Source organism: Aedes albopictus, chromosome 2 (assembly GCF_035046485.1).
Source record: "Aedes albopictus strain Foshan chromosome 2, AalbF5, whole genome shotgun sequence".
Taxonomy (NCBI): Eukaryota; Metazoa; Arthropoda; class Insecta; order Diptera; family Culicidae; genus Aedes; species Aedes albopictus.
In genome coordinates, this window is record NC_085137.1 from 290352113 (window position 1) to 290366611 (window position 14499).

Sequence of the window (14499 nt, forward strand, 5' to 3'; positions counted from 1 at the left end):
CCTACTCGCTCCGATGTTTTTTTTTAATGCAGCCAGAGACCTACTCGCTCAGGTGCTTTGGTTACAGCAGGAGACCTACTCGCTCCGCTGTTTTTTTTTTGTTGTTTTGCAGTCAGAGACCTACTCGCTCTGCCAGTTTTTTTCCAGGAGACCTACTCGCTCCGATGTTTTTTTTTTTAATGCAGCCAGAGACCTACTCGCTCAGCTGCTTTGGTTACAGCAGGAGACCTACTCGCTCCACTGTTTTTTTGTTTTGCAGTCAGAGACCTACTCGCTCTGCTGTGTTTGTTTCAGCTGGAGACCTACTCGCTCCGCTGTTATTGTTTTGCAGTCAGAAGCCCCTGCTGTTATTTTTCAACTGAACACCTACTCGCTCCACTTTTTTTTATTTTGTTTGCACTCTGAGATGACCTACTTGCTTTCCTATTTTTTTTTAACGGGCCTACTTGCATTTGTTTCCTTAAATTCACAGAGCTGTCATCGAAACTGAACAAACCCGTCTTTCTCTTCAGGTATTAATTTCAAAATTCCATCTCTGCATATACTTCATGTTGATAACTTTGAAAATCTGTTCATTTTCACTTATTTCGTATGTAAACCACTTTACGCCTATCGAACCCAATTTGTTTCAACCACTTTGCACTGACATTTTTTTTACTGCATTTATTCAAAACATCAAAACTAGAAATGATCACATGAATTGGCTTCGATTATTCAGGAGTCCAAGTAAGAAATGAATGCTAATATTTTCTCTGTTCTAATATAAAGTTTGAGACGATCCACTATTCAAAAAATCAAACATCACCTTGATCCAATATTTCCGATTAATAATAGTTTCAACACAAACCCTTTTTTTTCAATTCTTCAAATTTCACTGTTCAATTTTGTATCGTCATTCTAGTTTAAATATCAAACTCGCAATTTGTTTTGGACTCATTGCCCATTGTGAAGATTTATTGGCCTCCTAAAGTGAGGTTAAGTTTCGTGAAATCCCATTTCGTATTATAGTGATTGTGTCGTTCCAGATAAAATTTAATGTGGGATCGGGGTAAAAAAAATCATTTTATCGATGTTTTTTACTAAAAAAATCGATGATTAAACTGATGGGGAACTGGTATTTCCCTTTCAAACTTCTTAATTTTCACGACATAGTCTCCACTTTTAATCGCCAATAAATTCCGAAGCAAATAAATTATATGGCTCATTTTCAGCGTAGGTGCGTTGAAAATGTTTGTTTACAATGCAAAACTATGATCAAATGCGTAAAATATAAACCAGGACGCGGTCTGCTTTTATATCTGTGGGCCCACGCAACTAATTTTCGCGCAGGAATCTATACAAGTGGAATCTCCGCAATAAATCGTTTGCAGTCACATGCCTATTGCGGAAAAAAACAACAAATATTTTATTTAAAAACTCACCCAACTTCCAAGACAATGCCACCGAATTCGCCTACAGTTGAGAGTGCAAACACCAAATCACTATCCCCTTTACTGCCTTAAATTTAATCACACACACAAATCATTTCCACTGTCGCTCCACTTCAAAATTTTCTTCAATTCCGTCGTAATATCTCAAATCCACTTAAACACTTGGGATTCAATCCCTTCGAAAAACACGCAAGATTTTTTACCGGCTACGCCATGTAGTATCCTTGCAAAATTCCGATACAACAAAAATACTCTACAGAAAAATACTATACATTACGCAGCGCACAAACATCCGTACGTCACAAATTTAGTTAACAGACTGCCTTTTCCAGTTCGTTCGCCGACCCGTCTCAGCTCGGCACAAACTCGCCGCTCTATACATAATCCTCAATCTATCCCGCTCTTTCACATCTTGCATTCTTCTTCTTTCATTCACACCATGCATCTTTTCCCACTCATTCAAACGGTCGCAGTCAAGCTGCGAAGTTCAACACAGACAAGCCTTGGTTTCCCGCGGTTCAATGGAAGCTCGCTTCCAGTCAGTCATGCGATGTTTTCTTCATAGTCCGCGTACACTGGTCAAAACAAGCGTATAGTTTTCATAATGAAAATTTATTTTATTTTCATTTTCGACTCAAAACATTAAGATCAAGAATAACAATTTAAAACGCTGAAATATTTATTCCAACATAGTTTTTGGCATATTTGATTGCTCTGCAACTCTTTTAATCTTATTTATTTTATATACATCCACTTCACTACACCTCCCTACGCAAATTACTCCAGAGCTGTTTGGCAGGGAGGTCAGCAGAGAAGTTTCTGTCGGCGTATTGCTTCTTGGCGTTGGTGATCAGAGTCTTTGCGCGATCACGGGCTTGTACGTACTCCCTCCACTGATGGCTATTTCTGATTCGGTTGGGATTGCGGGCGTATAGCGCATACGCGAGATCTCGTACAGCGATAGCTTGTTCTATGCCTCGAGTTATCCAAGGTGTGCGTTTATCGCGAACTTGAATAACTTTTTCCGGGGCATGCGTTTCCAGAAGAGACTGCAATTTTGTTGTTGTTATTTCGACTTTTCGATTGACATCGTTTGTTTCGTAGACGTCTTGAAGGTCAATTGCTTGGAAGTCAGCTTGTAATCGAACGATGTCGATTCCGCGCATATTGCGAACTTTCATCGTTTGGGGTGCGGCTACATGGATGTCTGCAATCAGGTATACTACCTCATGGTCGGAGATGGAGCATCCGTACTGTGTCTTAGACGTACGGATGGAAGACGGGGAATCAGTAACCAGAAGGTCGATGGTTGTAGCACTTTGTTCGGTTATCCTTGTTGCGGCGGTTGGTAGAATGGTGAGGTTGAAGAAAGAATGGATGTGAGCAAGGGCCTCCGCATTGCCGCTGAGATGGTTCGCTGCAACGTTAATGTTGTAATCACCGACCAGATAGATTCTATCGAAGTCGAATTCTTGAAGGTCAAGTAGAAGTTTCTCGTAATGCTGTACAAAAAGGGGATTGGATCCAGTCGGGTTGTACACCACAACAACACATATGTTGTGGTTGTTGATTTTGCTTTGTACTGCGAGGTACTCCAGTCGAGTAGAGTTGTCTTCACCTGGTTCACGAAGAGACCTGATGATTGGGACTGCTTTGATCCCTTTCTGGACGTATAGCCCGACGCCGTCGTGAGATCTAGCTCTGTTTCCACGTCTAGTGGGAAGGGAATGACGGACAAAGTTGAATCCAGGGACCCGAATTGGTCCCATGGGTGATGACGGACGCAGCATGGTTTCCGTTACGGCAAAGAAGTGGTAATGGGAGGGATGAAGCAAAACTTTGACACCATCAATATGGCGTTCAAGACTTCGGACGTTGAGGTATCCGATACGGAGGCTGGAATTGTTGGTTCTAGACATTTGGTATCAAGTGTAGTCGTCAACTGCTAGTGCATTTTGGATGAAGAAGCGAAAGATGTGTCAGGCCCCACTGCATCGAAGAACACCGAAGAGTTGTTCCCCTCTTCCACATGTCTGGTCAGCTCGATGAGATGGTCAATGTCTTTCACTTGTGTGTAGCGAGGTTGATTGGGCAGGAGCACCGAAACAGAACCGTTGCGAACAAATACCGATTGGACCAGCTTTCTATGTTTCAGTCTCAATGCTAGGTTGCGGATCCGGAAAGTTGTGACGGGGAGTACTTCGTTGAGTGTGAACCGGTAGTCTAGTGGCAGTTCAGGAAGGATCTGGCATAGTTTGACATCGTTGTATTTTCTGAAGTACTGGCGGAGAATTGCATCTCGCGCTTCGTAATCATCGAGGATGACTATAATGGTAGGGGTCAGGGACCGGTCGGTCCATTTGGAAGCCTTAATGGTTAATCGGAAGCATTTAACAACGTGCGACATCAGGGCGGGGATGCCGAGGAAACCAAAGAGCTCTTTTACGATGGTTGTAACATTTTCGCTGGACCGGTATGGGATCTTGTTAATCGCTATCCTGAAGTTGTTCACACTTTGGGAGCATGTTCTGGCAAGCTTAGCACCCTCTTCGATGATTTCGAGTTTACGCCCAACATCATCAAGCGCTTTTTGCTGCACCGCAAACCTTGCTTCCGCTCCACTGACCTCTTGCACGCGGCTTTGGAGACGGTCGATGAGCTTTTTGTTGGTTGATCGTAGGGAGTCTAGCTCACTTTGCAGCTTTCGGATCTTAGAAGTTAGATCTTCGATGTGCTCGGCGATTTGTTAGAGGTTATCGGGAGCAGGGGGAGCCTGGGGCGACGACTGCCTCGGAATAAGACTTCCAACGGCGCTGCAATCGGTGCAAAAATACCAGAGATGCGGGAGGGCAGGCAGAATCACTTCACTGATATTGACGCAGCTGGTGTGAAACCAGTGGGAACAGCCGTCACAACAGATCCAGTTGACACATTGCGGGAACCGCAGGCACCCCGACGGTGGCAACCTGTTACGGACTTCGAAATTTCTTATTGGCAAGCACGGAGGTTATGTTTATGTTTGATGAAGGACGCCGGATGAAAAACGTTAATTGGACAAATTTACGCACAGGAAACACTAAATGTCCACTGTTTATGGTTCCGGGGACGTTAAACGAATAGTTTAATCACTTCACCAGGGAAAATAGAGCCATTTTTCTAATAAAAACTTTAACTTTTTACAGGAGCTGCTCAAAAGCTGCCTGCCTCCGGCCAGTGTTGTGCAAATTTTCGGTAATACCAATCCGTGTGGTCAATTATGAATTTCAAATAACTCAACGTACATATGTACAGATGGGTAAATTATTGGTTAAATTGGGAAAAAATCCACAGCTCAGGTGAGATCGCAAAATTTGCTACCTTTACCGAATTTTTCCTGTTCAACAAACTTAACGGTTGAGATTTCGGTAAAACATTACCGAAGTCGGCGATTTTTTCTAGCTGTGCAGTAAACTTAAACTTCTAATAGGTCAATTATCTTGCTAACATGTCATGAACTAAAAGTCTTAAGGTATATGCTCGAAATATACTCATGAAATTGCAATCATTCTATTGAAATCCAAATTTCTATTTACCTACCTCAGCTAAACGAATGTCTTCTAGGCAAAAAGTGGCATTTGAAGGGGTTTCACCCTCGTTTCGGTGTATGTAGGGGCTGTCCGTTTATTACGTAAGAGAGTTTTTGCGATTCCCAAATATTTTCGTATGGCTCGTGAGATTTCTCAAACCCCTCCTCGCCCCATAAACCCTTACGTAGTTAAAGGACAGCCGTAAGTGTGATATATCACCTTTTCACCTTTTTTGAACATTTAAGGCCTCGTTTAAGGACATACTTGTTAGATTCCCAAAATGGCCGACTTTGGTATTTTGAGTTTATAATTTTGAGCGCACAAATTTCTTTGTAAACATAACCAGTGCACCTGATCATCTTATTTGAAGCTTATTACAAGTGAGTAAGAACAAAATAAAAAAAATGTTGTTTGAAAGATTGCTTCTTGAGATTTGTTCGCCTAAAGTTCTGATAAACTGTTGAAGTGGGATTTCAAAAATCTTGTTCTTAAAAGAATGTCTATCACTGTATCACCATTTTCGCATCTAGCTCCACTAAATGTGAGGTAAATGTACCTGCAGAGACGCTGAATGAATATTTTCTGTGGTGCATACGCATATGAAACGGAATGAAACGGTAATTACTGTAGATGCGCATTATGAAAGTTTTAAAGCAAGGTTGCATACAAGCACCGCAGTTGGGTTGTTACTATAAATTTTCAGGCGGGAATAAATGGTTTATACCTACTAGCATATTATTTTGTCGTGATTATCACGTTCTTAGCTGTGAAGAACTGTATAATTATATATTCACGATTTTCATGACATCTTATCATATGATATATGTTAGATATATCATATGATATATGATATATCATATGATATATGATATATCATATGTTAGCTTTATTAAGAAGATTTTCAGCCCGCTCCTGGTTCTTCTCCGATCTTATCATGGCTACAGATAACTGGACAGAATAAAGCACCATTGATACGCATTGGTACTCATTGATCAATTTTTTTTCAAAATGTCCAAATTGCAGCTCTGAATCTCAGCTTCTATAGCTCATATTGACATTAAATTTTACCTGAACGCTCTTTATAACTTGGTATTTCATTTCTTAAACGAATAAGACTATTCCAAAATCGCATAATTATGATATTGGAATTATTCCGATACTTGAATTATGAGATAAACTCAATTTTCTAAAAAATTATGAAACACATGACTTTTTTAAACTAACTGTTTGCTGAAAACAGTTTGACAACAAAAAAAAAATAAATAAATAAAACAAAATTTTGCTTGAAATGGGTGTTTAGCGGGATTTCAGAATGTTTTGCTTAGAAGTATATATTTTTTTCGCAGTTCACATTTCAAGTCACTTTGAATGCCCATGGAAAGTTTGAGATCAAACGGTGCCCTGAAAACTGAGACTTGTACTCCAAAACTTGATCACTTTGTATGAAAACAGCCAATGGTCACTTTATCTGTATCTGTTTATTCAAAAACAAAAAAAATAAAAAAAATTGAATGGACCACGGTCTTTGACAAAACCACCCCTCTTAGAGACCACTTGGTTTATGGATGGCCCCTAAGCGTCTAATTAATTTCAGATTATTGACTTTTTTATTGCGCATTTCCTACCCCACTGGACTCCTTTCGCAGTAAGCATAAGTGCGGGATCGCGGATAATACTGCGATTTCGCATCGAAGAAGACACTGACACAATTGATTGCGAAATCGTAGTTTTATTCATATTCCCGCACTTAAACTAACTGCGAAAGCGGTACAATGAGGTGGGAAATGCGCAACATGTTTTTTTGAACTACAAATAGGCAAATGAACGGTGTATCGTCCCATATAAGCATATATAGTAGAAATAATCCAGTTTTTATATGTGCGTTTTCTAAATTTTGGTTAAAAATAAAAACTAACTAACTAACTTATTATATGTGCGTTGCGTTGCGTGGTAACGGAGTAATTCGTAGATTGCATACTGAAAGTTGTCATGTTGGAACTTTAATACTCCTATTCTAATTGCTTATGGAATGCTATTTGGGAAGGAATAGCTATCCAATCAGAGGTTGAAGTAAGAAAGACATGAAAACTTCCATTGCCGGCCACGCCCATCTTCTCCGTTACGAGGATAGGAAAGGATGTGATGATATGACACCTACTTTAAGAAGGGTCAGCGACTCACCGACGCCCCCATAGGTGTCAAGGAGTTGGATATATGGAATGGGTTGATTTGGGATTCACTATAAGCGAGTGATGCGGCAAGATTCAGATTGTAGAAGTGTATTTGAGTAGATCATCTAGATGTATTGGTGTGATTGTAAGTGCTTTGGTATATTTAAACACCAACGTTGGGAGTGACGTAGCTAAGAGGTTTTGTCACTCCATGGGCCTTCTTACATCAGGGATGGGGCACAGGCATTTACACTGTGTCCTGGCTAACAAGCCTAGGCTTAAGGCGAAACTGGAAGCATTTTCTCATTTTTTCGGTTTTTGATTTTTTATTAAATAACACAGCAATATTTTCAAAATCGGTTTTCGTATACATGTGTACGAATATGGATCAAGGTATCTTCTGAATTTTTTTGAGATGGAAAATGTTTTCCATTTTTGCAGAAACCATTTTTTTGTGAAATTTTGTTCAAAAATGGTTTCTGTAAAAACGAAAAACATTTTCCACTACAAAAAAGTTCAGAAAATACCTTGATCCATACTCTACATGTGCACGGAAACCGATTTTGAAAATATTGCTTCGTTATTTAATAAAAAATCTAAAACCAAAAAGTGAGGAAATGCTTCCAGTTTCGCCTCAAGCGTCATTGCTCGCTCTCTGAAAAGATAGAAAAATACGTTACGGGTCGTACACAAATTACGTCACGCTTTTAGGGGGGAGAGGGGTTTTTGCAGAGCACCACAGTGGCTGATTTCGTCATTTTAGCGCGCTTAATTAATAACTTTTTTACGATGAAGTTTAGCATCATGGTGTCTTCGAGAAAGTTTTTCACTATAATAAGGAGCTTCTTTTCCCGGGAAGCTGACTAGACTGATAAGAGCAACGATCGACGGTGTGCAGAACAGCGTAAGGATTTCGGGTGAGCTATCCAGTTCATTTGAATCTCGACGGGGACTACGACAAGGTGATGGACTTTCCTGCCTACTATTCAACATCGCCCTGGAAGGTGTTATGCGACGAGCCGGGCTCAACAGCCGGGGTACGATCTTCACGAAATCCAGCCAATTTGTCTGTTTTGCGGATGACATGGATATTATTGCCAGAACATTTGGAACGGTGGCAGAACAGTACACCCGCCTGAAACGTGAAGCAGCAAAGGTCGGACTGGTGGTGAATGCGGCTAAGACAAAGTACATGCTGGTAGGTGGGACTGAGCGAGACAGGACAAGCCTTGGCAGCAATGTTACGATAGACGGGGATACTTTCGAGGTGGTAGAAGAATTCGTCTACCTCGGTTCCTTGCTAACGACTGACAATAACGTGAGCCGTGAAATACGATGGCGCATCATCAGTGGAAGTCGTGCCTACTATGGGCTCCAGAAGAAACTGCGGTCAAAAAAGATTCACCCCCGCACCAAATGCACCATGTACAAGACGCTAATAAGACCGGTGGTTCTCTACGGACACGAGACATGGACGATGCTCGAGGAGGACCTGCAAGCACTCGGAGTTTTCGAGCGACGGGTGCTAAGGACGATCTTCGGCGGTGTGCAAGAGAACGGTGTGTGGCGGAGAAGGATGAACCACGAGCTCGCTGCACTTTACGGCGAACACAGTATCCAGAAAGTGGCCAAAGCTGGAAGGATACGGTGGGCAGGGCATGTTGCAAGAATGCCGGACAACAACCCTGCAAAGTTGGTGTTTGTTAACCATCCGGTTGGTACAAGAAGGCGTGGAGCGCAGAGAGCACGATGGGCGGACCAGGTGGAGCGTGATCTGGCGAGTGTTGGGCGTGACCGAGGATGGAGAGCTGCAGCTGCAAATCGAGTATTATGGCGGCAAATTGTTGATTCAGTATTATCATGAATTTAATGTGAACTAAATAAATGAATGAAGGAGCTTCTTTTGAACTTCTGTGAAAAAAGATAAACCCCCCAAAAGTGTTTTTTAAATTTTTCTAAATGCGGCGTTGGTGTCTTTACAAAAGTTGTAGAAAATGTTGTTTGGAGCAACTTTGCCGAAGCCATCAAGTTTGTAACTCCGTTACTTTTCAAGATACGTTACGTTTTTGTAAGTGTATGAACACACAGGAAAGGTTTGTGGTGTATTCTGGATCATTCATGAAGTACGTTACATAAAAGCTCAGCATCTACTTCTTTTTTCTTACTAATTCACAGTGCTCCACGAAAAGAACGCATAAAGTGTTACTTATTTCGTCGGATCGCGATTTATGAGCAGCTTTCTTGATGTGCAATATGATTTATAATTTACTATAACCAATGTAGACATAGTGTAGATATGTACTAGTGGGAGCATTCACAGAATATGTCACGCGCATGTTTAAAATTTTATAAGAAATGGCGTTTCGTTCGCTTTTTTCGTGGGCTACGTGGAGCACTGTGAATTAGTAAGAAAATATAAGTAGATGCTGAGTTTTTATGTAACGTACTTCATGAATGATCCAGAATACACCACAAACCTTTCCTGTGTGTTCATACACTTACAATAACAATAAAAGTGCAAGCTGACATGAACTGTCAAATAAATATGTTGAAAATATAAATAAATCCCATATAAGAGTAACATAAATGGATGTAGGTTTCTATACAAAAACCATCTTACAGTCTCTTACAGTTTGATGGTTTTGGCTTTCTAAGAGGGACAATTACTTGTACTTTCACATGCATAAAAGGAAATTTGCATATAATTGCCTATGGCTAAGTTACATATGCTTGAAATATGGCCCAAAAACTATAAAAACCGTTATGACTATTTTAATTTGGGAATTAGCGGGATGTCATGTTCAGCAAAGTTGTGAGTTTTATCATTATCTATAACTTTGTAGAACATGAGAAAAATGTAGAATCAATTTTTAGAAAGTTATTGCGCAACAACTTTTTTCACGGGGCTGATGATAGAAAACGTAACGTATCTTGAAAAGTAACGGAGTTACGAACTTGATGTCCTCGGCAAAGTTGCTCCAAACAACATTTTCTACAACTTTTGTAAAGACACCAACAACGTATCTTGAAAAATTCAAAAAATAATTTTTTTATCTCACTTTTAGGGGGATTGATCATTTTTCACAGAAGTTCAAAAGAAGCTCCTTATTATAGTGAAAAACTTTCTCGAAGACACCATGACGCTAAACTTCATAGTAAATAAGTTATTAACTAAGCGCGCTAAAATGACGAAATCAGCCACTGTGGAGCGTGACGAATCTTACAAAATATATTGCGGTCCCATAAAAAAAGTGTGTCATGGGGGGGAGTGGGGGTTTGGAAAAGGTCGATTTTTGCGTGACATAATTTGTGTATCACCCCTTATGTGGATGGGAAGGGATAGTAGGGAAGGTATGATATCTATTTTCGAGATGCCAGCGACTCACCGACGCTCTCGTGAATAGAAAGGAGATGGGATTTTGGCACGAGAAAGGTCGGGTATGATTAAGTTATGGGACTGTATTTTTATGTAATCATATATGTAGTTTGATAAATTGAATGAAAGAAGACAATAAATTATATACACTAAATATCTCTAGCCGCCCGCGCACATAGTCCGTCGTCGAAGTCATCGGATAACTCAAGAATCAAAATGCTTCAAATGCAATTCAAATGCTACCAAGAGCATCGTCTTTTTCCGCGCTTCGACCACGTCGCCTTCGTTTGACGATAGGCCAAAAAGGGCGAGGATCAGGAAAATTTTTCCCGATAACTCATGAAGAAATGAAATGATCAGAATGGTTCTTGTACGGCTCAATACGTCCTCGTCACGGCTGTGTTTATAGGGTATATGTGCTATCAGTAATCTCACGCTCCCATATTTATCCTATTCGAAAACAAGCGATTACGGCACCGATTGATTCTGTTCTTTTTGTTTTCATACGTGCTCACTTCTAACAAAAAAATACAAAAAGATGAAACGAAATAAACAACGCTTCAATCCTTTATATTTCGTAGGATGAAAATGGGAGCCACATGCTTAACAAGGTAACCAATACCCTATGTAGAAATAGAAACCATAAGTTTGAAGTTATTTCATATAAGCAAGCAAACGTCAAACATATTTCAATATACACGAACAAGAATCAACTCTGAACTAATCCAGTTCAAATTGACATCGTCGTGGATCTAAAGTAATTGAAAAGAAAGGTCATGTAATAGTCTAATAAGCGGAAAAATTGATGAACAATAAAAAAAAATTAAAAAATCTGATTCACAACAGAAGTTTGTTGTTGATGTCGATCCAACGAATCATATTAACAATAGAAGTTTTATATTTCAAGAAGTAAGATTTCCACTAAAATTCCAGGCTTTGCTTATTTCGAGTCAATCAAACTATGGCTAATCTTGAAACTTACCCGTCTTTGTTAGAACCTACCATATCCACATCAGTCAGCCTGGTGGCTCACCTCGGCACCAAATTAATATTTACCAAGGACGAATGCTCATCACCAATTCCATGTTGGCCATCCAACGGTTCCGGCAAGGGTTCCAGTAAATTTTTCGCACTCAAAATCATTATCATTTAGGGCAAACCCGCCAGCTGTTTCAACTTGCTCCTTTTGCTTCTTTTGACGGTCCTTGTTGATCAGCCAACTCCTGGAAAACTCCGATTTGGGATACACCGATGATTAGCTACTTTTTGCGTCTTCCTGCTCACTTTTCATGCACTTTGCGGCGGCTATAAACTATTTTTCACGAAAAACTCACAATTCATTCTAATTCAGTTTTTATATTCTCGTTCAAAATTTCGCAATTACAGTCATAGCACAATCATGGATCACCCACAATTATGGGTTAATATCACTTAAATAGCACGATACTGACTGACAAATAAATGTGACTGAGGGACCCATAATTGTGCAACGACATTATAAAAAAATATCTTGAACATTTAATTTCAATCAGAGGGCCCACATATGTGTTTTCAGTATGATCATGCTGTGCGTTACGGGCTCAATTACCGTCCGGTCCAGGATCTTTTCATAATGAAAAAATCCTTGACTCCTTTGGGCATCGAGTATATTCGTGCCTCTTCTCACACGATATACACATGCAAAATGATCTTTCGCAGAGAAAGCTCTCAGTTAATAACTGTGGAAGTGCTCATAATACACTAAGCTAAGAAGCAGACTTTGACCCTGTGGGGTCGTACGCCAAGACGAGAAACTTCAATAATGATTGATTGAAGTCGTAGCTTTGTTTTATTGCTCATGGACTGCTTTATGAACCAAAGGATTAATTTCAACAACAACCCAAAAAATCTCGGATACTTTTTCAAAACGACGTATCAACATAGGAATGGTGTGTATTATACGTCGTTTTGAATAAGTATCCGAGAAATCTTCTTTTTAAAGCATTAAATTCAACTTGTTTTTTTTTTATTATATTATTATTCTATTCTTAGCCGCAAAAACACTTTTTGCCAAAATCATCGTAGAAGGGTCCTCAATACCATGCGACATTGGTAGCGGTATCGATTTGGAGCAAAAACTTCCGCAGTGGTATGACGAAGCGAAGTTCAAAAGGTGCGATTTATAGTATTTTAGATGAACTGAGAATCTAAGTTTAACATTACTGCCATTTCAGAGGACAAAAATACTTCTTCGACAACCGCTTTGGAATGATGCAGGCCAACTACTGCGGACTCGTTTCGCTGTTATGTGATCCAAAGGGCTTGACCATTCTGCACAACACCGGACGGTCCAGCACTGCGGAAACAGCCCGCAAACGATACATATCAACCACCCTCCATATGCTGTCATGGTACGAGATTGATCTGTCTCCAGGCTCCAAGTACGTATGCATTATCCGAACTAATTAAGAAGACTAATAACGCCACCCGTAACTATTTCAGATCGTGGGATTCTCTGATGCGGGTGCGCAAAATGCATCTGAACGCTTCAAAACGTTCGCAGGAAAAGGAAATCGGATTCATCACGCAAACCGAAGTGTCGCTAACCGTTTTCGGATTCCTTGGCTATGCACTGATTCGCCCACATCTGCTGGGCATCCGCTACGATAACGACGATGATCGGGAGGGTTTCGTGCACTTCTGGGCTGTGGTTGCTGCCATGTTGGGCGTCCACGATCGATTCAACATTTGTCTTCCAAAGTTGGCAGTGGTAGAGATGATATGCAAAATATGTCAGAGATACATATTTATGCCGTTGTTGCAAATTGAAACGACGTTGTTCAGGTCTATGGTTCAAGCCATAGTAGATGGTTTGAGCGAATTTACGCCGTTCAACTCATACGAAAGCCTTATGTACTTTGTGCGACGCGTTGCTGGAATTCCTGGATACCAACACAACGTAGACCTGAAGAAGGAAACTATATGTCGAAAACTTTTCAGCAAAGAAGAGATGACCAACATGAGGAAAGTGTTTGAAGGAAAGCCAGGATACGAATACATGGAACAGTCTGTGATCGACGACAGGATACTCCTGTTCAACATCAAACAAGTGAACGGAGCAATAGAGCTAAACCAAGATTCCTTAGATAACAATCTAGTGAGTGGTGTTTACAACAAGCTCAATGACCAACCAATCAGCAAAAATTTTCTGATAGAACTTTTGGGGCTAAAGCACAACGAAGAACTGGTCATTGAAGCTGTCGAAAACGAGGAAGATTGGATCAGTAATTTGAATGATTCGAAACTAGAACTGTTGTCCGACAAAGATCTGAGATATTTCAAGTTCAAGTGTAGACTCATGGAGAAAAATTACACCCGTATCGGCAATTTTCTTAACGAATCTATGCTCAGTTGGATGCTTTATCGTATGAGGAAAGCTCATAGTAGTCAATAGTGTCAATAAAATTATGTGATTCATTTGAAAAAAAAAAAAGTAGTGCTTATTTGGCACATGTGTATTATTTAGACTACACGTGTGGGGGTTTGGAGTACGTATTCAATACAATAATAATGTGATAATTCTTATGAGCAATAAAGACATATTTTAAGTGATACTTTGTTTAACTTTTTTCCCGAAACTTTCACTTTTTTGTTCTGGATAATTTGAATAGATTCTAGTGAGTCGAATAGTTTTTTAAACTCATGGACAACAATGGGTTTCCAGAAAAATCCACATAAGTCTATCCATGGTAGAATGATGCGCACGAGTTTCTTGATGTGTGAGTGTTCCCTTTTCCAATTTAAGGCGAAACTGGAAGCATTTCCTCACTTTTTGGTGTTTGATTTTTTTTATGAAATAACGAAGCAATATTTTCAAAATCGGTTTTCGTACACAGTTAGAGGAAGGATCAAGGTATCTCCTGAATTTTGGGGTTGTGGAAGAGCAACTGACGAAAGATTCCGAGTGCTGGGGCTGG

At 40.1% G+C, this 14499-nt stretch overlaps 1 protein-coding gene across 1 annotated transcript; it reads left to right on the forward strand.

The window, feature by feature from the left end:
* Positions 1-12105: 12105 nt before the first annotated feature.
* On the forward strand, positions 12106-14028 carry LOC109410276 (uncharacterized). Its single transcript, XM_062848274.1, has 4 exons — positions 12106-12110; positions 12525-12695; positions 12757-12963; positions 13025-14028. The coding sequence occupies exons 1-4, from the start codon at positions 12106-12108 to the stop codon at positions 13974-13976; spliced, it is 1335 nt and encodes a 444-aa protein (XP_062704258.1). The 3' UTR covers positions 13977-14028.
* The last annotated feature ends 471 nt before the right edge of the window (positions 14029-14499 follow it).